At 32.1% G+C, this 23681-nt stretch overlaps 1 protein-coding gene across 5 annotated transcripts in view; it reads left to right on the forward strand.

Moving 5' to 3' along the window:
- LOC126776469 (atrial natriuretic peptide receptor 1) overlaps nucleotides 1-23681 on the forward strand; it is a 271011-nt gene that overhangs the window by 231440 nt on the left and 15890 nt on the right. For all 5 annotated transcript variants that reach the window (XM_050499001.1, XM_050498999.1, XM_050498997.1 and 2 more), the window contains 2 exons: nucleotides 15460-15598; nucleotides 20009-20090. In XM_050499001.1, coding sequence (XP_050354958.1) covers nucleotides 15460-15598; nucleotides 20009-20090 — 221 coding nt within the window. The remainder of the gene's footprint in view (nucleotides 1-15459; nucleotides 15599-20008; nucleotides 20091-23681) is intronic.

The following is a 23681-nucleotide window of genomic DNA, read 5'->3' on the forward strand; positions in this document are numbered from 1 at the left end:
AAATTTTATAATTCAGAAAGATTATTTAGGCGAAAAGCATTCCAAGCTTTGATCGTGTGAAGGATTGTTCAAAGAATTTAGTCGTGTGGATGAGAAATTGTCAAATATTCTGAAGATCGTAGTTGATTAGTGTATGATCCCGAGAATTCAAACATTTCCTTTAAGTTTGAAGGCACTTTTGAAGTATATAACACAGTAAAGAGGAGATACACTTGAGTTCAGAAGAGATACACTTGAGCTTGACAAAATATTTTAGATGTCTAAAATAAATCAAATTGCAAGTCTGAAGTTGCGAACTTCATTAAGTTAATTTATTTATTATTGCTTAACAAAAATCGCATACAACGCAAGCTTAACGCGACCGCATTCTCTAGCAGACAACCTTAACATGTACACAAAATTTCATTATTTGGTGTCGTAAAATGAAAGTATAATATATGTTATTGTATTCGGTAGGTTGACTAACAATTGAGCTACCTTATTGTAAGTGGTCACCACATAATTTATAATAACAATGTTTTTTTTTATATTATAGGTAAGTTGGACGGACAAAGAACCACCTTATGTTAAGTGGTCACTGCCGCCCATTTCCGTTGGGTATATAAATAATATAAACCGTACCTTAAATCGGCAACGCGCCACCTTGGGAACTTATTTCCCTTAACCTGCAGATATATTAACATCCTTTTAACCAAAACTTAACAATACTAAGTATTGCTGTTTGCTGGTAGAATATCTGATAATTGGGTGGTACCTACCATGACGAGCACACAAAAACCTACAACCAAGTAAAATATAATACTACTATTAGCGTTTGAGATTACTCTGTAGTACTGTTATAATTTTAGAATAAAACCACCGAATATGTTCTGCTGGTTAGATAGTTTAATTGAGATAGTTTAAATGAGAGAACTTATTTTAAATTGGCTAAGCCTTATTAAGTATTTACAAAATTAAATAGCTATAGCGCGATGTAAAATACAACTAGCGCCATCTATTAATGAAAAAAAAAATTAAATAATGTTTAACATAATGTAATTTGATTTTAAACAACTACATGCATAATTAGGTATCATGTAACAATATATCATTTTATTTTCAAAATATCAGATAAACTTGTTTGGTTGCGTAACATCGAACATTATTTCCACGGTGCTACCATTTACATAGACTTTTATCGAGTAATAAGCCTTATTTATCAGTGTATTTATATATCTTATGTTAAAATAATGTAAATGAATGAGTCTTATAAGCTCCGTAACAACATTTGTCCCTAATACTATCGTACCCTCGAAATGAGTCTGAATATGTAACGAAAATTCAACATATAAAAGATCTTTTTTCGTCACGAATCTGTAATGAAAAGGGTCTGATGAGCTTCAAAGATAAGGTGTGATTAATCCCTGTATAAAGGGTTTTCTCTATAAATTAACAAGGGCTAACTTTGTCTAATGATTTCCTTTACACATGTGACGTTTTCATGTCACAGCTGTAATTTCTAAGGATTCTTTTAATTTTCCTTTAAAATGAGTATATTCTATTAATAATTTATTTTTGTATGTCATCTTTTATAACTTTTTTATAAATAATTAAAATTCAATCATAGGCATCACAAAATCTCATCCGCCATGTTGAATATGAAGCCACATAGTATATAACGCTATAGACAGAGGTATAAACGTATATTATATACCACACTACCAATCTTGCAAAGGGTCAGATACCTGTCACGAATCCTTCTCAAGAATGCGTTTGTTGGGGAATTGGTTTTCTGTCAAGTGTAAACAGGCAGTTAAAAGGCTTTTTTTTATACAATAGTTAGAAGGCGTGCAAATTGGCCACCTGATGTTAAGTGGCCACCACGACACACAACATTGGTATTGTTAGAAATATTAACCATCTTTTACATCACCAATGCACCACCGATTTTTGGAACTAATATTTTATGTCCCTCATGTCTGTAGTTACTCGACCTTAAAACAAGAACACAACAATAGTAACTACTTTTGTTTTGCGGTAGAATATCTGATGAGTGGGTGATACCTATTTAGACTTGCAAAAAGCCCTACCACCAAATTAAGTTATGTAATGTGCTAAACAAAATATCTTGTCACCTAATGATACACTCCGACAGTAGTCTCTATTCAAGTCTGATAGAAGCCAAAGATTATTATAAAGCTAGCAACAATTCCATAATTATGTGACGCAATAAAAATAAAGCGACACATTAATATTTGAATAATCAACTCCTTTAAGCCTAAGGTCTGAAGTTGTTTTAATTAAAACAGCCGATGATTATATGGTAAGGTTAATTAGCAAAATAATCTTAATTAAGGAAATCGTATAAAGGGACTCGACCTTCAACTGAACCTCTTGTGATGTCATCTTTACTTTGAGTATTTTAGCTTGTGTAAAAAAATATTAAATGTAAAGAAAAAGCGATTATGATTGTGATGTACATGCTGTAAATGCTATTGATGACGAACTAGGGGTAAGACTGATTCGAACGCCGTGACGGCGAACGGCGTGACGTTATCTTATGCAACATCGCTACACTCTTGCCTGAGTCTGGCACATTTCATATTTAAAACAATATCGCCTTTTGTAAATGACATTTCCTTTTGATTTTAATCTTTAAGTGTACAATAAAACGTGTTTTTAATTTTAATACTGATGTAGAATGTTCTACCGAGGAACAGGAAATGAAAGTAACTTAGTTTTAATTTTAACATGTTGTATTGTTTGAATGTAGGTTAATATGGTTTATTTGTATCTAAACGGCTCATCGGCTCATAATGATCTCATTAGTTTGGCTTACAGGTAGTATGTATAGCTCTTAACAAGAGTAGCACAGTTACATGAAAATATTTCTAATAAACTTTTACCTATCGTAGCGGTCAAATTTTTAAAAATCCTTCCTTAGTGCTAGCTTACTGTGTATAAGGAAATCGTATGTAAATTTTCATGGTGCTAGACTCAGTAGCTTGGGCTGTGCGTTGATATGTCATGTTATTCCTTTATATATATAAGATCTATTTTAGCTTGAATAATTGCATTTGAAACTTAAATAAACAAAAAAACAGTTATAGGTATATTACTGAATTACACAGCTCTTGCTTTAGAACGTAATATGTCATAATCTATGTATATCAATGAAGAGACATATGTATATATATATTTATTTATTTATTTATTATAAAAGTAACGTAGTTACATTCGCTGTAAATTTAGTCTCTTGACGTGAGCTTGAATTTCGTGTTCTATTAATATTTTAAAACTATTGAAAACCTTATAAAATTTGATTCTTGATCTAAGAATAGAATATGTAGTAAGATATTGATTTTAATTTAAAAAATAAAAAAAATGTTATATTTTATCTTCAGAGCTATGTGACGTCACGTATAAGATAGCCATTCAGCTTACGTTGCGAGGGGTTGCCTGAAAGCCGTTACGGGCACTCGGGTTTTATCGCTGATTTTCTGTGGTCGCCTTGCAAAAATTAATGCCTACAGCTTAAAATAATACAAATAATAAAACTCACACATACACTCACGCAAATAAAAATATGTATATGTTCTACTTGTACGTATACAATAAATAACACAGCGTTGATACTTAAGTTATGCTAAGTAATACTATAAAAGCGAAAGTGAGTTTTTTTTTTTGTTATACTTTCACGTCTTAACCACTCAGTCGATCATCATGAAATGTTTTATTTTTTATTTTTAATGGTATAGGTAGGCGGACGAGTGTATGTGTCACCTGATGGTAAGTGGTCACCAACGCCCTTAGACTCTGACATTGTAAGAAATGTTAACCATCGCTTACATCACTAATGCACCACCAACCTTGGGAATTAAGATTTAATGTCTCTTGAGCCTGTAATTACACTGGCTCACTCACCCTTTAAACCGGAACACAACAATACCAAGTACTGCTGTTTTGCGGTAGAATATCGGATGACTCTACCACCAATAAAATATACGCAATACTTTCGAGAAATGAAAACTAACTCCTGAGAAAACTATTGCCTTATTATAAACTTATTTCTGAATTACTTTCCGCACGTGAATTTATACGCGTTTGAGGAGGTTGGGTAAGACGTACGTTTATCCAAAAAAAAAATTGATTCATTAGTTAAGAATTGAAAGCCTAACAAATAAACACACTTTCGTCTTTATAATTATTTGGATGTCAACATTCTATTATTGAGTAAGCTTAGTAACAACCCGGGAATGTCCCACTGTAGGGTAAAGGCCTCCTCTCCCTTTTTCAGGAGAAGGTTTTGGAGCTCATTTTTGAGCAAGCTTAATTAAAATTAATTGCCACATCTCATAAATATTGTTAATAATGGTTGGCTTATATATTCAACTTGGCACAATCAGAGTTTAAATAATGTCATTATAATTTGTAAATAGGCTGAGAGCTCCCGTACCTCATAACTTCTCTTTTGATCATAATCCTCTTATATTATTAATTTGTCCCAACAAAAGATATATTACTCCCAGGAAAATGTTACACGTTTTTGTTATGTGACTGTATAACTTAATTATCGATTTGAATTTAATAATTTTTTTTTTTTTGTATATACTATATAATTTTACCAGTTATTATTTTTAACTATATTTTATTCAACGCCAACTAATTCAACAGTTCCACTGAACTGATTGAATTTTCGCAACCTTTTTACTGAGAATTTACCGTAACCTGCCTGCCTGTGAATGTCCCACTGCTGGACTAAAGGCCTCCGCACCTCTTTTTGAGGAGAAGGTTTGGAGCTTATTCCACCACGCTGCTCCAATGCGGGTTGGTGGAATACACATGTGGCAGAATTTCAGTGAAATTAGACACATGCAGGTTTCCTCACGATGTTTTCCTTCAACGTCAAGCACGAGATGAATTATAATCACAAATTAAGCACATGAAAATTCAGTGGTGCTTGCCCGGGTTTGAACCCACGATTATCGGTTAAGATTCACGCGTCCTTACCACTAGGCCATCTCGGCTTTTACTGAGAATTTATTGATAGAAAAACCTAATAATCTTTTATTAGCCTGAAACGAGTTTGAACTTAGGAACTCAGTCTGCATCCTTATAAACTATTTACTAGATAGTCATAACAATATTAAAGATGCTGAACACAAAATATTATTTCAAATTATTTGGTGGTGGCTAGCGATTATATGATTGAATATTTATTTATCTGTAGCAAGTATCATAATCTAGGTGTGTTTCACATATCACATACGATTGACCATAGATTCAAAACGCGTAAACCAAACGATATTGTACGGACTTAACTACTTTTGATCTAACATCCACAATTTCAACAGTCTCAGTCTTATTGATAGGTCTGACAGTCTGACACGACGTGATCGGGCGAATTAAAACGTATATTTATATACGTAGGGACAGGAACGTCTACAGAATAATTTAATTTTTCTTGATGCTAGGGTTTTGTGCACGCTCGACTTGGGAGTACCACCTACTCATTACATATTCAACCGCCAAACAGCAATACTTTGTATTATTGTGTTCTAGTTTTAAGGATGAGTGAGCCAGTGTAACTACAGGTATAAGGGACATAATATTTTTGTAACCAAGGTTGGTGGATATTGATCATGTAAGAAATGGTTAATATTTCTTACAGCGTCAATGTCTATGGGCGTTGTTGACTAATTACTATCAGGTGACCTACCTGTCCGTATGCCTTCCGCTTTTATTTATATAAAAAATATATATTTTTATCAGCACAACCCAGAATTTAAAGACAGAAACACATCTGCGTCCATATAATCTAGTTACTGGTTAGATTAAACGGATGACGACGTAGTCATGACAATATGATCAAAACGATACGAGCTTAGAATATATTGCATTTTGCATGATAATGTATTGTAAGGTAGATCTATTATTATATACGACCTTTATGAGATGCTCCATAACAATATCACGTTCGTCTTAATATCGTATCGGTGAATACAACGACCTATATAATACACTTTCATTTCCAGTGAAGCATGTGCGACATCTTTGATGCTATAAGAATTCCAAGGTCAAATTTGTGTAATGTATTTTTGAGGCGAAATGTATTCAATTATATGTTTTTTAACTTTCAACTGACTTAAAAAAGAGGTTTAATGTTGGAAGCGTATGTTTTTTTTTCAATTTTTGTCAAGGTCGTTTTTTTGAAGCTCAATTGATTTTTTTGAAAAATATTTGAATATAGAGTCGGTTAATAAGAACTTAATATATAAAAAAATGCATAGTAATAGTGGAAAAAAACTATTATATTTTTGATTGAAATCATTTAAATCTTAAATTAAAATCAAAGTACACTTTATTAAAGTGGGTAAAAAAGTACAACCGCTTTTGAATTACACATATTTAGAGGATTATATTAAATGTAAAGCTACCCAAAATACTAAATGTTTAACATGCAATGTGAGATACCTTAGCGGGCTAGCTTGGTATGTAAATGACAAAAAGAAGCTTCAAATTCTTCAAGGTTTTTTTTTTTTGTATTTGCAGACATACAAAATTTTACTAAATATCGTCGATTAGTTAATAAAATTTCGCAAATAAATTAGAAATAAATTTCAACCAATCGTGTGATCCGTTGACTTTACAGGATACTAAATATAATTAATTTTAGTACAATGACGAAATAAAAGCATTTATTTGGTGGTGGCAAACAGTAATATGTGTTATGTTTCGGTTTGAAGAATGAGTGACCCAGTGTAACTACAGGCACATTATTTATTTTCTTCTTTTAGCGCCGTTTTTAGTCATTGTTTTTATGTATTTATTGTGTCGTGTTTCTATATGGAAATCTGTTTTAATTTAACAATTCATTTAATCACCGTTACTTTAATAAATGTTTTACAACGATCAATTTAAGTCCGGTCCTTTTATTATCTTCTGAATGATATAACTAAATGGTATTGTTAGTTAGCTTGAAACTTTGTTATTTGTCGAAATGTTGACTATTATATAATTAAGTCGAGGCTGAGAGGAATGAGCAATTATTTGGAATCTTGCAATTATATAACTTTAAAATACGTTTGTTTTAATTTTGGGCAGTTGACTTTTACTTGCCTATATTATGCCTCAATGAGCCTTTTAGTCTTTATTACTAGCACTCTTTTGAAGTTTAGCCGATACATACATAGTAAAATAAATCATTAAAAAGTAAACGTTGCGGCAAGAGGGTTGTACATAAATATGCGTACGTCACCGATGAGGCTGTGATATGTACTCAAGCTTTAAGATAGAAAAATATAGTCGTCTAATGAATTCTATATGTCACATTTTATATTTATGGTTGACTGAACTAAGCCCCTTATGTATATATTTATTAAGGATCCAAATGGGTTTATAATTTTATACGAGTGTATCACATTCTATTTTGTAACTTAAATATCTTGATTCTGAATTATTTGCTTTTGTATATAGTCGGTTAAACAAACATTTGTAAAGAAATGATTATTTTTTCTAAAATATATTTAAAATAACAATCGAATAACTTGTAACTTTTTGAGATTAATTAACATAATGTAAAGCTATCAGCGTGGACTTTTTTTAAATTTTACGGAGTATATGGGCCACCTGATTGTAAGTGGTCATCGACGCCCATAGACATTGGCATTGTAAGAAACTTTAACCATCGCTTACATCCTTGGGATCTAAGATGTTATATCCCTTATGCCTGTACACTGGCTCACTCACCCTTCAAACCGGAACACAACAAGTACTGCTGTTTTGCGGTAGAATATACTGATATGACTTTTGCGTTATAATAACACTGTTTCTTGTTCATAAATATACTACTGGAAAAACATTTTTCCATCGAAATGTAATAGAAACATGAGATCGAGCAAATTGCTTTCTATCTGGTTTCATCTTGTCATATGATGATTTCACAGGCTCTTCTTACGAAACAAATGTTGTTTAACACACATGTTAACGGAGATAAAGTGTTCTATTATCACTAGAAAAGGAATTCCATTTAGTATTAATTTATTCCCACGACTTATAAATTGCACTTATATTATAAGAAAAATTGTTTTAAAATTTAGAACGCGACCTTTTCGTCTGAATGTTTACTTAAACTAAACTTAAGTGGGTGTTTATTTATTGTAAATTATTGTTATGTTTTTTTAACTCAGAATGTTTTTAAATAAATATTAATGTTTATATTAAATAAAAATAAACTTTTTTACATGCTTTTTGGGAAAAAAATAGTTATGATACAATTACAGGCACAAGGGACATAAAATCTTAGTTCCCAAGGTTGGTGGCGCATTGGCTATAAGCGATGGTTGACATTTCTTACAATGCCAATGTCTAAGGGCGTTTGGTGACCACTTACCATCAGGTGGCCCATATGCTCGGCCACCTTCCTATTCTATAAAAAAATAAATATAACTCGTGAATTTGTTAGCACGGGAATCCATGGAGGGCGTTGTCCTACAGGAAACGTTAAAATAAGTGGACTGCAACGTTGACTTTTTCTATTTTAATTATACAGACACTTAAATTACTAAAACAATTAGGGATTACACTAATAATTAGCGATTTAGAATCAATGGGTTTGCGAATGATCACTGCGTACCCTCGCTGTCAACCAGTCAATTATTGACAAGACGTTCGCCCATCGTGACAAACGCAACTCCATTCGGTGTTATCCGCTTTAATAAACTGAACAGAATAAGTTACCAACGATAAAAAAATTAGAAATTTCTCTAAAATTCAGCCACATGTGTATTCCACCAACCCGCGTTGGAGCAACGTGGTGGAATAATGCTCCAAACATTCTCCTCAAAAAGGGGAGCAGTGGGACATTCATAGGCTGTTACGGTTACTGGTAAAAAAATTACAAAATAAAGTATTAAAATTAACAGATTTTCATTATTTAATAATGTCAATTGCCGTTATATACATATTTGTAACTTAGTCTTCTGATCGGCTTTTGCTGTTCAGTGTTTTTTGACTCACTCTCGAAATGCGTTTTAAAAGTTACAAACATATTTTTTTTGAATATATAGTATGCTATTGTCATAATATTTTGTAATAATAAAGCATGAAGCTAGTTATGTTAGCTCAAAGCATGAAGACAATAGAAGTAAATGCTTAATCAACGGAATGTAAGTCATTGTGTCATTCCATGCTTTGGGATCATATGTCTTGGGAAACGATTTGTAAAAAAGGGAAAAACATTCGATTAGAGCACAAACCTCTGTTCAGTCGTGTTGCTTTTAATTATAATTAAATATTTTTAAAATTCAAATATATCTTTTTTTTAAAAGTTTGTCTTGCTCCCGTAAACTTGTCTAGCTACAAACACGAATCACACGAAACAAAGAGACGGATATTACGTTTTAATTTTAACAAAAACTGCAACAATACAATTGTTGTTTTAGTTGTCTCAAGTTTTTGTCAGCAGTTGAGATTCCATCTTTAGATGAAGTCTTTAGACACAGCCGAGGCTTAATAGTTAATTACTATGTTATTGAAATATCAACCCAACGTTTTTAGAGTTACAGTTCAATTTCCCTTGCAATGAAAAATCTTAGTATCTTATGTTCAAATAATTTGTATGTGAGAAATAAATATGAGTTTTACGTGTATTAGAAATCGACTTATGATTTACATAATAAGGAAGTCAGATCCAATAAATATATATATACAACTTCTGTAAAACATCAACTAAGGACACGTCTTATTTATACGATATGCCCATAGAGCATGAAATTACACTGGCTTACTCACCCCTCGAAACGGAATACTTATTATAATTCTAACGGTGTAATTTTTTTTTCGTCAATGAGTTTTTATAAAATTAGTCATCGTGCGTATGCTTTTGCCTTTCTATAACAAAAAAAAAAAAACGAGAAAATAGAACTGTTTTATGAATAACTGTTTTATGTAGCCGAGATGGCCTAGTGTAGTAAGAACGCGTGAATCTTAACCGATGATCGTGGGTTCAAGCCCAGGCAAGCACCACTGAATTTTCACGTGCTTAATTTGTGATTATAATTCATCTCGTGCTATACGGTGAAGGAAAACATCATAAATCTGCCTGGGTCTAATTTCACTGAAATTCTGACACATGTGTATTCCACCAACCCGCATAGGAGCAGCGTGGTGGAATAAGCTCCATGCCTTCTCCTCAATAAGTGAGAGGAGGCCTTAGCCCAGCAGTGGGACATTCACAGGCTGTTACTGTTATGAATAACAATACCATGTGATACCGCGAATGAATATGTATGATAAACACATAAATATTTGAAACCATACACATATGTACAGAATTCCGAGATACACTCTCTAAATAGTAAATTCAGCAAACAATAATATTAAGTACACACAGTCAATGAGCAATATAACAATAACAATATCCTGGGACATTTTTCACACGGCCATCTGATCCCAAATTAAGCTTGTACAAAGCTTGTGCTATGGAAACCAGACTGATAATCAATAAATAATGACAACTGATATACTACATATACTACTTTTCTTTTGTAAATACATACTTATATAGATAATTACACCCAGACTAAGGACAAACAGACATGTTCATGCACACAAATGTCTGTCCTGGGTGGGAATCGAACCCACAACCTTCGGCGTGAAAGGCAAGTATCTACCAACCACGCCAACCGGTTCATAACGCAAAGCAAGTGTAGCTTCTATATTGAATAAAGACTTTTGACTTTGGCGGTAACATCAATGTAGGTGACATCTTTTCAGGTGTAATGTGTTTTTAAACTATGATACCTATCAATTTATCATCAATTTCAATAAATCTATGAAAAATCTATGAAATTTAATTTTGTTTCAAATTGATTGCACGCATTAATGACCAGTTAAGTGAGATAGAGATTTTAATTAAAATTAAAATATTTAAACGATCTACATACTCCTGGTCGTTATTATTTTTTTATATTAATCTGTAATTTATGTAGATGATATGCCTCTTGTGTCTGTAGTTACACTGGCTGACTAATCCTTCAAACTGGAAGACAACACTATTATTATTTAGCCGTATAATATCTGATGAGTGGGTGGTACATTCCCAGATTAAAAAAAGCCCCACCGAATATGTATCAATCACGTGATCAATAGGAATTATAGGCACTTGGTGCTTGCGGAAATTGGAAAGTTGATTTCGCTTAAGGTCAACTTGTTCTAAGCTGATCAACTGGTGATCTCGGCTTAACTGACGGACCTTAAATAGAGGTTAAGTTAATTATTCTACCCTTTGACCTACATAAGCCTAAGATAAGATGTTAATTGAATGAGATGGATGTCGTGCACTTATAAACTTTAGAATAAGATGTGTAATTTTGCGTAGAAGACATACTTCTGAATGCTTCGTACTGATTATTGGTTGAATGGTATTTTAATTAAATTAAATACAGGCACAGAATAACATGTAGTTTTCTTCACAATCAAGCACCTGTTAAATCATAAACTTATAGCTCTTGACAACAAAACTGGCCTGGCTGCGTTTATATACCATCGACTATATTGTCCAAGCCAATTAAAAAAAAGATAAATACTGGGTATTTTATATTTAATAGGCGACTTTTTATGGCTATTATGAGCTAGTTCACATCATTATTGTTCTTTTAAATACATAAAGACTTCCAATTGATATTTGAAACCAATCGATATCATATTACAATATTTATCATTATATTTTATTTATGGCACAGCAGGTTCCTCTGCATTCAACTTGAACTAATTAGTAAAACAAAATAACAGTGCAAAAAAAGCAATAAACAAAATATATCTTAATGTAACTATTATAAAATAACAGCATAAAAATAAATTTGTATCTTCATGGTGAATAATTTTGTTTGATTTTTACATAAGATATTAATTTAAAATAAAGGAACATGTACGTTTTTCTTATATACAGTAGAAGTAACTGGTGGTAGGGCTTTGTGCAAGCTCGTCTGGGTAGGTACCACCCACTCATCAGATATTCTACCGCAAAACAACAATACTTGATATTGTTGTGTTCCGGTTTGAAGGGTGAGTGAGCCAGTGTAATTACAGGCACAAGGGACATAAAATCTTAGTTCCCAAGGTTGGTGGCGCATTGGCTATAAGCGATGGTTGACATTTCTTACAATGCCAATGTCTAAGGGCGTTTGGTGACCACTTACCATCAGGTGGCCCATATACTCGTCCACCTTCCTATTCTACAAAAAAAAAAAAGTACAAGTGTTAGTAAGGAAGACTGGTGATGAAACCAATGAACTACTCGTAGCAGCCGCATTGGAGTTTTATTTATTTCATTTCGTTATCTTATGTTATTCTATTTCAGTTTGAATTTATATTTTATTTTTGTTATTTCTCTCTACCTTCAATAATTTAAGTTGAGTGTAATTGTAGCATCATAACCATTTTGTTTAACGTGTAAGTATAGTTTCAGTAGTGTCATTCAATTGTATTTTTGTAAATTCCTATAATGGTGTCGAATATACCGATAGTGTTTTATTCCTTATAATATACAAATAAATATATTATATGGAAATAACCATAGCGCGTAACCTGACTATGTAACCGTAACATGCAACTGTATCGCGGACTGTAACGAATAACCAAAGTTCATAACAGAGTACGTAACAATACGTAACAGAGACTGAATCGCGATAGAAGCGCATGCCGGAGCTAAGAGGAGCGGATTTAAACACCAAAACTCTCCGAATGATGATGTTCCATTAACATAGAGAATTATAGTTAATGCTTACGTCATTGTTGCCTTATAATTTTCTTTTTTGTGAGTAACAAAAGGCATGGAGAAAGAGCATAAGCATTGGAGATTTTTTTATGTTATAGGTAGGCGGAAGGGCGAATGGGCCGCGTATTTGTAAGTGGTCAACACGGCTCATAGACATTGGCGACTTAAGAAATATTAACCATTCCTGAAATTGCCAATGGGTCACAAACTTTGGGAACACTAGCTCACTCACCTGTTAAACCAGAAGGCAACGTAAAAATATCGTTCTGCGCTAAATTAAAAATATTATCATAAAATTACATTATAAAATGCTATATGATATAAGCTTTTAAGCCTGCACTAGTAACATTGTGAATCTAATAAAACTTCGCCTACATAAGGACGGTCCATTCAAAGAACGAAACACATGACAGTATAAGGAGATTAAGTTTGTTGTATTATGCGTGGCCCACATCTTTGCGCTACGTAAGCGGTATTTTTTTTTTACTTTTTATTATTAGTATCCAATTGAAAGCTTTGATATCATTTATCTTTTAAATCTAATATTTCGCATTTGAATAATGTCACCTTGACCATATTTTGGCGATGTGAACGATAGATACTATTAGACTTGGCAACCTTATAGAAGATATTATCGTGAACCCACCCACCACACTTGGGGTACGCAAACATAGGTGCACACACTATGTCCATACTCTCATATCTTCATCGGATGTTAATTCGACACGCGATTTCAGAGGAACGAGGTGATTACAAAATTCATAAGCAACACCACTACTCAGAATTTATACGCATAAAAATCCAATAATTGCCATTGACGACTCGAACTGATGACTATACGATATGTATCATATTACATGTTATATATAAACATGTATTCATTTAATTATAAACATAATTGAAAACATGTCTTAGACGGATAAAAACATTATCAATAGAATTATAAATAAACTAGACGTAGAGCTCTTCTAGCAATATGGCGTGACTTTTTTTTTGTTTCGTATATAGAAAAATCAAGGAGTGACTATTTCTCTATATATACATATACTCTTTATGTATTCTATACATTTAGTTTTTTCATTTTATTTACACAGAATATTCTCTGTATTTTACTAAGCTTAATAAAAATAAAAAAAAAAAATCAAAAATTCGGCTTACTTGCTCATGTGTGGCTGCAACTTACATATATAGAGTATTAAAGTCTGAAGAGTGGGAAGCCACAGTCACCCAGCTATGAAACGGTAGGGGGCTCATTATGTTAAGTTTGTATAGATATAAAAGTTTATTATTTATGCAATTATATATATGCAAAAAGCTAAGAGCTTATTTATTAACTTTATGGTTCTCGAAAATTTTAGTTTTAGCTTTGCCGATTAAAAAATTAAAATCACATAAAAAAAAAACCTTTAACAAATAAAACTTATGGTTCGATAAAATACTATTAACATCATAAAGAAGTGTAGAGTTGGCATTACTTGATTTTCAATGAGGATAATAATTCTTCTAAAGCACTTTTATGAACATATTTGAATAAAGTATTATATAAAACCCTAGTAAAAATGTAACAGCCTGTAAATGTCTTACTACTGGGCTAAGGTGTGCCCTCCATTTGAGACATTTTGAAGTTTAAACCACCACGCCGCTCTAAACCGAGTTAGTGGATAAACATGGCAGATTTTCATACGCCACATTATGATTGATTTGTGACAATCAATAAGTAAATGTAACGCTTCTATATTGAATTAAGATATTTGACTTTGAGTACCAATGTATATAGATGAAGTCCACTTACTATCATATGGCTCATTTATTGTCTTCAGAAATAAATTTTATACAATTTAATTTTTATACAATTTTATAAATTTATTTTAAATTTTTATAAAATTTAAAAAAATTAATACACAACTTGCAAAGTCGAATGGCAACTTTGATTCCATCGTTAGCTTGACTAACGATCGAAATATTTTTAATGGATATCATAAATTAAATTCAACACACCATTATTTCTTAACGAAACGATTTCAGTCGAAGGAGTCCACTTACCGTTATAATAAAGCCAATTTCCTCCCCTTTATTATCACTAACAATAAAATTAAAGTATATCGGCCATGTGGTATTAGCTTTTATGTTATTTCAGTTTGTTATTATTTCTTATTATAATTTGAACAAAATATTGTAAATGTTGGACAAAATTCTTCACAATTTTATTAGTAATATATTATATTAGACTTTTGCTCAGCAGTGAAACATTGATGTGTTAAGCGTTTAGGAAAGTTTACTTCACTTTACTTATTACTTGCGGCCCAGTAGTTTGGACTGTGCGTTGAAAGGTCAGTCAGTAAGTAAGTTATACCTGGATATATCTAGATAAATATAGACAGATTATAAGCTGTCGAAAAACTGTGAAATCAGCTTCCAGTTTAAAATAAAAAGAATGAAATTTCAGATTAAAATATATTAGGTTAGGTTAGTAACTTATAGTGTTAATATGATATCCATTTGTATAATTGAATACAAATTGGTCAGTTATATTAAAAAATACGTTATTTACAATATGCTGGAAGTCTAGTTTTTTATTAACTAGTGGTCCTTACAGTTTTAAGGTGCCATATTGTATATTATAGGTCACATGATCGCGACATAATATTCGGTTTCGTCAAGACTCATTTAAGTAATTGAATTTAACAAAGCATTTCTTTCAGGTTGTTGCGACGTACGTAGCAGCGAACTCTTCTCTGCAATTCGTTGAGAACCGTCCCATTCACTGGGCTGGGGGGAGGACCACCCCCCCTCCAGATACCCCCAAGTGTGGCTTTGACGGATCTCTTTGTCCTGACAACTGTAAGTAAATCTCGAAAATTCGTATTGTTGTGTATATTTGGACGAATTGCGTAGTGAATGTGTGTGGTACCTATTAAGGCTGTATTTTAAGGTATATTTTTAAATAATACATTAACAAAAGTCTTAATTTAGGATAAACAAAATAACTAATCCAACCCGTCTGTGTTGCCTAAGTATAAGTAGAATTAAAATATTTTACCCACAAAAACTGACTTCAAAAATTTGAATAAACCCTTAGTATAAAAATTTAATTAAGTGTTTTATACCAATGAAATTGAAATGGAACCTCCTTGGAACTGAGCAGAGTCCAATAGTAATTAAAATCGGTTTATTGAAAAGAATTATATTCTCTGAAGAATATAAATAAAATGATTTAAAAAACACGAATAATTTCGCAAGACCATAATACAAACAACATTTATTCTACGGCTTTTTATAAAACCTTATAGATTTTCAAAAATAGACTTACATTTTTTTTGTTTTCTCTGACTTTCTTTTTTTTATAGAATAGGAAGGCTGACGAGCATATGGGCCACCTGATGGTAAGTGGTCATCAACGCCATTTGCCAGAAATTGGCATTGTAAGAAATGTTAATCATCGCTTACATCACCAATGCGTCACCAACCTTGGGAACTAAGATGTTATGTCCCTTGTGCCTGTAATTACACTGGCTCACTTACCCTTCAAACCGGAACACAACAAAACCAAGTACTGCTATTTTGCGGTAGAATCTTTTGATCTGTATTTAGTAGTTAGTACTAACGTCACGTCTCTCTTGTGTTGTGATTTATAATAATATTTCGGTGTAACCTACCAAATGTTAAACAGAATGACGTTATCAATTTTAACGTTTAAAATAAAATTTTGTCCAATTAATTAAATAAATGTTTGTCGGAATTATTAAAAGCCCAAGAAACTAAAGTATGTAAGTATTATAGTCCTGCGAGGTTATTCATGTTTATAACAATATTCAGTTTTGTTTGATTTGAGCATTATTATAGTATAATTTTAATTTTCATTAGCGATTGACGAGCTTTAGTGTTTTCGATAATATAAACAAAAAATATCGAAACATATATATATATTAAAATATATATAAAATTTGAATCGAATATTTAAAAGAATCATTTACTTTAGTACATAGTATAGGAACAATTATTTCCCATACAGAGCATACAGTCAAACGTTAAATATTTTGAGGTGATACTTAGAACACCGAAGTAACATCATTGACCTTTGTACTCTGCACTAATGAATGGAAACATTTCTCCGTATTTAAAACGCATGAAACAGGAAGTCGTTGGTTCAAAGCATGTGTGTTTAATTTTAGCGTTCAAAAACTTTTATTATAAATAAAACTTTAAATCGTTTCTTTTTCATATTGATCTTCTTTACGCTACGAGAAATCCGTTCTACGTATTGTCTACGTTCGCGCTTGGTTTAGGCTTTTTTAAATGAAAATCAAGAGATTATTCTAAGCAGTGTTTACACTATGTTATATTTTTCTGTTAAAATTGTTTTCAGAGTTTGTTGTTTGTTGAACGTGTGCAAAGACGTTAGGGAAAATAAGTTTAATAAGTTTCATTGCGAGATCTTATACAAGTTTGTTTCAATGTTGCCATTTAAAGTTTAAATTGAAACGGTTTTAGACATTTTCCAGTATTTCTTATTTAGCTGTTATTCGAAAATATTAAATACTATCAATATTTAACGATAGATGTAGTAAATTTTATAAATAAAACTGTTGTGTGTATGTAATAAAAGTGTGTGTATTTTTTAACTCACTTAAATAATTTAAGTTCTCTATTTAATCTATTTTCATTATTTATTTTAAAGTTTAATAGAAGATATATGTAGTGTTCTCTTTGCAAATAATATCCGTAATCCGTAACAGCCTGTAAATGTCCCACTGCTGGGCTAAGATCTTCCCTCTCTCTCTTTTTGAGAAGGTTTGGAGTTTATTCCACCACGCTGCTCGAATGCGGGTTGGTAGAATACACATGTGGCAGAATTTCAGTGAAATTAGAGACATGCAGGTTCCCTCACGATGTTTTCCTTCACCGTCAAGCACGAGAAGAATTATAATCACAAATTAAGCACGTGAAAATTCAGTGGGCTTGCCCAGGTTTGAACCCACGATCATCAGTTAAGATTCAATCATTCTTATCACTGCGCCATCTTTGCTACGCAAATAATGTATCATGGACAATTCTGATATATCTTAAATAATAAATTACTATTAATCTAAAGGCTATTTGCGATCGAATGTTAACTCTAAAATCCAATAACGCTAAAGCAAATATTTGCTGACAGCAATATGAACTTGAAATAAATTTTCAAATATTTTTTTTAGTCTAAGTAATCGTCTGCTTAAACAAACGATCATATTTATTATTTGTTCTTACTTGATTTATTTGGTCTTGAAAATTTATTGAATACACGACAAGCTTTTACGGGTGTATGCTACACTGATTGTATTGAAGCGATTAACTCAGAAACTTCCTGTGTTATCTTTCTTTTTTCTTATAATGTTTATTTGATACGCGTAACATAAAAAAAAATTCGGCTCTTCACAGTTAAAAAAAAACACACACACATACAGTTGAGCTGAAGTTTATAATAATATCCTGGGACATTTTTCACACACGGCCATCTGATCCCAAATTAAGCTTGTACAAAGCTTGTGCTATGGAAACCAGACAACTTATATACTACATATACTACTTTTCTTTTGTTAATATATACTCGTATAGATAAATATACCCAGGCTCAGGACAAACAGATATGTTCATGCACACAAATGTCTGTCCTGGGTGGGAATCGAACCCACAACCTTCGGCGTGAAAAGGCAAGTATCTACCAACCACACCAACCGGCTCTTTGTTTGCTGACACAATAAAAAAAATATTTTTATATTTGTTTCACTATGTCCTTGGTCGCCTATTATATCTATAAAAAATTATAATAATAATATTTTAACTTTTTTTTTGTTATTCTTGTATATTTAAAATAAGTAATACTACAAAAATGCTGGCCATAGTGTACGTAATACAAATGTTATTTTGAAAAGTCACTATTCGAACTTTTACATATATCCTTATAGCCCGTAATAAATGGTTGTCAGCGGAAATGGAATCTACAATCGATTGATCGAATTAATGACCCAGAAAGCAAAAATGTATGGAGTGTAATGCGTTCTTGTTTTATTTCATTTGATTTTTAAATTTCGAATATTGTACCTTTAGATACAATCCAATCAATCTCCGCTGTAGAAACAATCTCCGTTATATCAAAGACTTTAAGATGATTCGTGAGTTCGTCTTGTATTGAAATATAATAAGCATCATGACGTGGAGTCCACACAGTAATATCTATAGAAAAATATTAGAAAAATTCAAAAACAATTTCGTCACCATCTTTGTTTTAGCGATTCACAGGTACAACAATATCACAAATTTACGCTTATATATATATTGACCGCTTTTATATATCTCGTAGAAATATCATCGACCTTATATTTCTGCACAAAATAATACATGCAACGATAGATTGTAGTGATTTGTTAGAACAGTTTTAATTTAATGTACCTTCACACTTACCCTGCATAATTACATATACTCATAACCTATTGGCATATTCCTATATTCATATCAAACTTAGGCCCTAACGCAACTTTTTCAAGAGTCTACAAAAGTCAACATAGAAATAAAAGAGAACTTAATATTTATTTAAACAATAAAAAAAGCTTGTCCATTTTTTTTAATTCAGATTTTCTCATTGAAATAAATCACTAATTTAAAAAAAAAACACGTTACATCAATAAGCTTAATCTTAAATTAAGATCTTATTATTAGATGGGATGACAAATTCGAGAAGACCTCTCTGTAAAAACTCACTTCATTGCTCACCCGTGAAATGTTGACAACCGACTTATGATACACTATTTTGATGCGTACAGTAACAGTAAACAGTAACAGCCTGTGAATGTCACAAATGGGCTAAGGCCTCATCTCCCTTTTTGAGGAGAAGGTTTGAAACTTATTCCACCACGCTGCTCCAATGCGGGTTGGTGGAATACACATGTATCAGAATTTCAATGAAATTACACACATGCAGGTTTCCTCATGATGTTTTCCTTCACCGTCAGGCAGTTAAGATTCACGAGTTCTTACCAGTGGGCCACCTCGGTGTGTATTCTTGAAATGTTATAGTTACTGAATAGCCTAAGCGGTCAGTCAGTCAGGACCAACGGTCTCACGGGTTTTCCAAAGCAAGTATGTATGTGTAAGTATGTGGAAGTGTAATTATAGGAATAAGTGACATGACAATTAAATAAAAAATTTAAACTTATATAGTCAATATAGTAGATCGTCATGTCAGCATATATAACAAAAATATTTTTGTTTCAGCCCTACCAGTTTACGCCATATTGAGTATCGTGCTGAGCTCCGTCGTCGTGATCCTGGCTATCCTATCAGTATTTATATACAGGTATGAATATAAATTTTACTATATGTGGCTAACCACCAAACGGCACAGAGCTATGCAATAATTAGTGATACTAATTATTTATTCTAGCAAACCGAGTGATATCTTGTAAAGAATCAAGATTATTTCTTAATAAATAAAACAACTAAAAAATATTCATATTCAACTAAAAAATAAAACAAATAAATTTACTATATAATATGCTCTTCATGCCGGAACTAAGCGGATGTTATGAATGAATAAAAACGAAAAAAGCAAAGTATCTCGTACAATTTTAAAAGAATTTTAAATTATTACCGCTGTTGAAGAATTAACTAAGTTACAACAGAAAATTTTTCACGTTTAAAAAAGAACTATTTTATTATAACTGTAATTTATATTCTTTTGTGACTTGTGTTCTAGTGGTTAGATAAGGTCGATATAAGGTCTCCGAGGAGCTGGGTTTAAATCCGAGGTTGGGTCAGTAAAAAGTTATTGGGTTTCTCTATCGAATATTCTCGGTAACAGCCCAGAGTCTGGAAGTTGGAAGTGTGTACACTCACGTGCCTTGGAAAGCACGTAAAGCCGTTGGTCCTGCGCCTGAACTCGTTCCGGTCGAACTCAATTTAAATTAATATTATATATATACATATATTGGCCTGACCTGGGGTTCAAACATCGGGGCTTACGGTCTTGTCGATCCATTATGCCAACAAGGAATATTACGTCAAAAATATTCGGAAAAAAATCTTAAAACAGGCCACTTTTCGTGCATTTTATATGATTTAAATAAATGATATATTAAAAGATCTTTCCAATGATAACATTAATTATGTGTTCAAAAGAAACGATAAATAACGGACAGCAGCCGCCGTCTAATGAATTATTTCGAACAAGATTTTTATGCTTATATTATGAAATAAGTTTTATTTTGACTCCATAATATTAGGTAACATAATATGCTTCTTTATTAATTGAAAATAAAATGATGTTGTGAAACATTTATTAATATTCTGAAATGAGAAAAGATATTTTAAATAATTTTGGTAAAAACTTGTATAGTTTAATTTCTGTGTGAAATTTTAACAATAATTTCCTTTTTTATTGAAACTGTCTGTTATAGAAATTATTGTCTTTGAATGTTTAATGGATATTTAAAATAAATTGACGTAACTGTTATGTGCAGGCCTTCTCCCCTTTCGAGGAGAAACTTTGGAGCTTATTCCACAATGCTGCTCGAAAGAAGCTTGGAACACATGTGTTGTTTTCATATGACACCTGCAGGTTTCCTCCTATGGTGTTTTCATTCACCGCCGATTACAAGATGAATTACAAACACAATGCTAGAAGCGTTGTTAAAAACGAAGTTGAAAGGATTTAATTTAACGATCAATTAATACAAATTTTAATTAATGTTCGTGTTTGTTATTCAAAAATAGAATTTAATTAAATTAACTATATATTTAGTGCTCATAACATAGACTCAAAGCTGTTGGCGCATTGATAATGTAAGGGATAGTTAATTTTTTTACAGTGTCAATTTCTATGGGCGATGGTGACCACTTACCATTAAGTGGCCGATTTGCTATTCTACATTCCTATTCAAAAATGTATGTAAAATACTCGGATTATTTTGCGAACGTATATTTGATATATAATTGTAAATGACATCTACAAAGATCTTTTCAATGTTAGCATTATATATGCTGTCACGTGCTAGCAAAACTAATAGATAACGACGGCAGCTCAAATGATTTATTTCGAACAAGTTTTTATGCTTATCTAATATATAAAAAATTACGACAAGGAAAGCGGACATGAAAAGACTTTTTTTATTTAAATAAATGACAGTATTAGCTGCTGATTATGATGCCATAAATCTAGAGTTGGCTCAGATTGATTGGTCTGAAGTTATAGATACGAATGACATAGAAGCAGCACTAAATAATTTCTACCAAGTTATTAGCGTTATTATTAAAAAGTACGTTCCTACCAGAAAATGTTATGGTCTAAGGTATCCTCCCTGGTATACTAGGGCTTTAATAAAAATAACTAATGAAAAACTAAAATTTCATAAGAAGTGGAAAATATATGCGAGAGACAGTGACTATGATAAATTTGATCTCCTACGGGATCGCCAAAAGCGTGTTCAGATGGAGTGCTATAATAAATATATCGAGAGTGCTGAAAATGATATTAAACGTAATAGTAAGTTCTTCTGGTCGTTTGTTAAATCCAAAAAAGCTTCAGCCGATATCCCGGATGTAATGTTATTTAATGGTGACCGATCATCCAACGGTAATGAAATCTGTCAGATGTTTAATACCTATTTTCAGTCCGCTTTTGAACCAGATTTACAGTCCACCTGTATTGACGATTCTTTTCCAGTGGATAACTGTCATGGCTCTCTTGCAACTTCTGTTGGTTCGGTTGATCTCTCTATTGAAACCGTTAGAAAATATTTAAAGGATTTAGATATTGGTAAGGGAAGTGGCCCAGATGGCATTCCACCCATTTTTCTTAAATCTTGCTGGAGTAATTTAGATTTACCTTTATTTATCTTATTTAAATTATCTCTTCGTACAGGTATAATACCCAAAGCATGGAAACAATCATTTGTTGTACCCATTTACAAGACCGCAGATAAGCATTGCATTCAAAATTATCGCCCGATATCTAAACTAAATACTATAACTAAATTATTTGAAAAAATTATATATGATCAGTTATATTTCGTTCTAAGGCCGCTGATCATCGACCAGCAACACGGATTCGTCAATGGTAGATCTACTGAAACGAATCTTTGTGAGTTTACTCATCAACTCGCAACAGTGATGGATAACGGTGGTCAGGTGGATGTTGTGTACACGGACTATTCAAAAGCCTTTGATAAGATCTCTCATTCTCTGTTGGTAAAAAAACTTGCTGCCGTCGGTATTCACAGTGACTTGCTTCGTTGGCTCGAATCTTATTTGAGGGATCGTAGCCAAGCTGTTTCTATCAAAGGTTTTTGTTCATCGTTTGTGCCCGTTACCTCTGGTGTTCCTCAGGGTTCTCATCTCGGGCCATTATTATTTAATATTTTTATTAACGACATTAGTCGATTTATTCATAATTGTAACATATTACTTTATGCGGATGACATGAAAATTTTCAAAATAATTAAGTCGCCTCAAGATTGTTTAAAACTTCAAACTGATCTCAATAGCTTAGATAATTACTGTGATAAAAACCACTTACGCTTAAATATAAAAAAATGTAACATTCTAACATTTACTAGGAAACTGAGGCCAATATTATTTGATTATAAATTGCAGAATACCTGTCTGGTTAGAGTTTCCGAGATTAGAGATTTGGGTGTTTACTTAGACCAGAAGCTAACTTTTACCTATCATATGAATTATATAACAGCTAAAGCGTATCAAATGCTGGGATTTATTCTTAGATTGACCAAGGAATTTAAAAATAGCTTTACCTTAATTCTACTTTTCAATGCTTATGTTAGATCTATCTTGGAATATTGCTCTACAGTTTGGAACCCTTATTATAAAACGTATGTAAACAAAATAGAAAAAATTCAGTCAAAATTTTTGAAACATTTGCGATTTAGGGGTG

Source organism: Nymphalis io, chromosome 20, assembly GCF_905147045.1.
Source record: "Nymphalis io chromosome 20, ilAglIoxx1.1, whole genome shotgun sequence".
Classification (NCBI taxonomy): domain Eukaryota; kingdom Metazoa; phylum Arthropoda; class Insecta; order Lepidoptera; family Nymphalidae; genus Nymphalis; species Nymphalis io.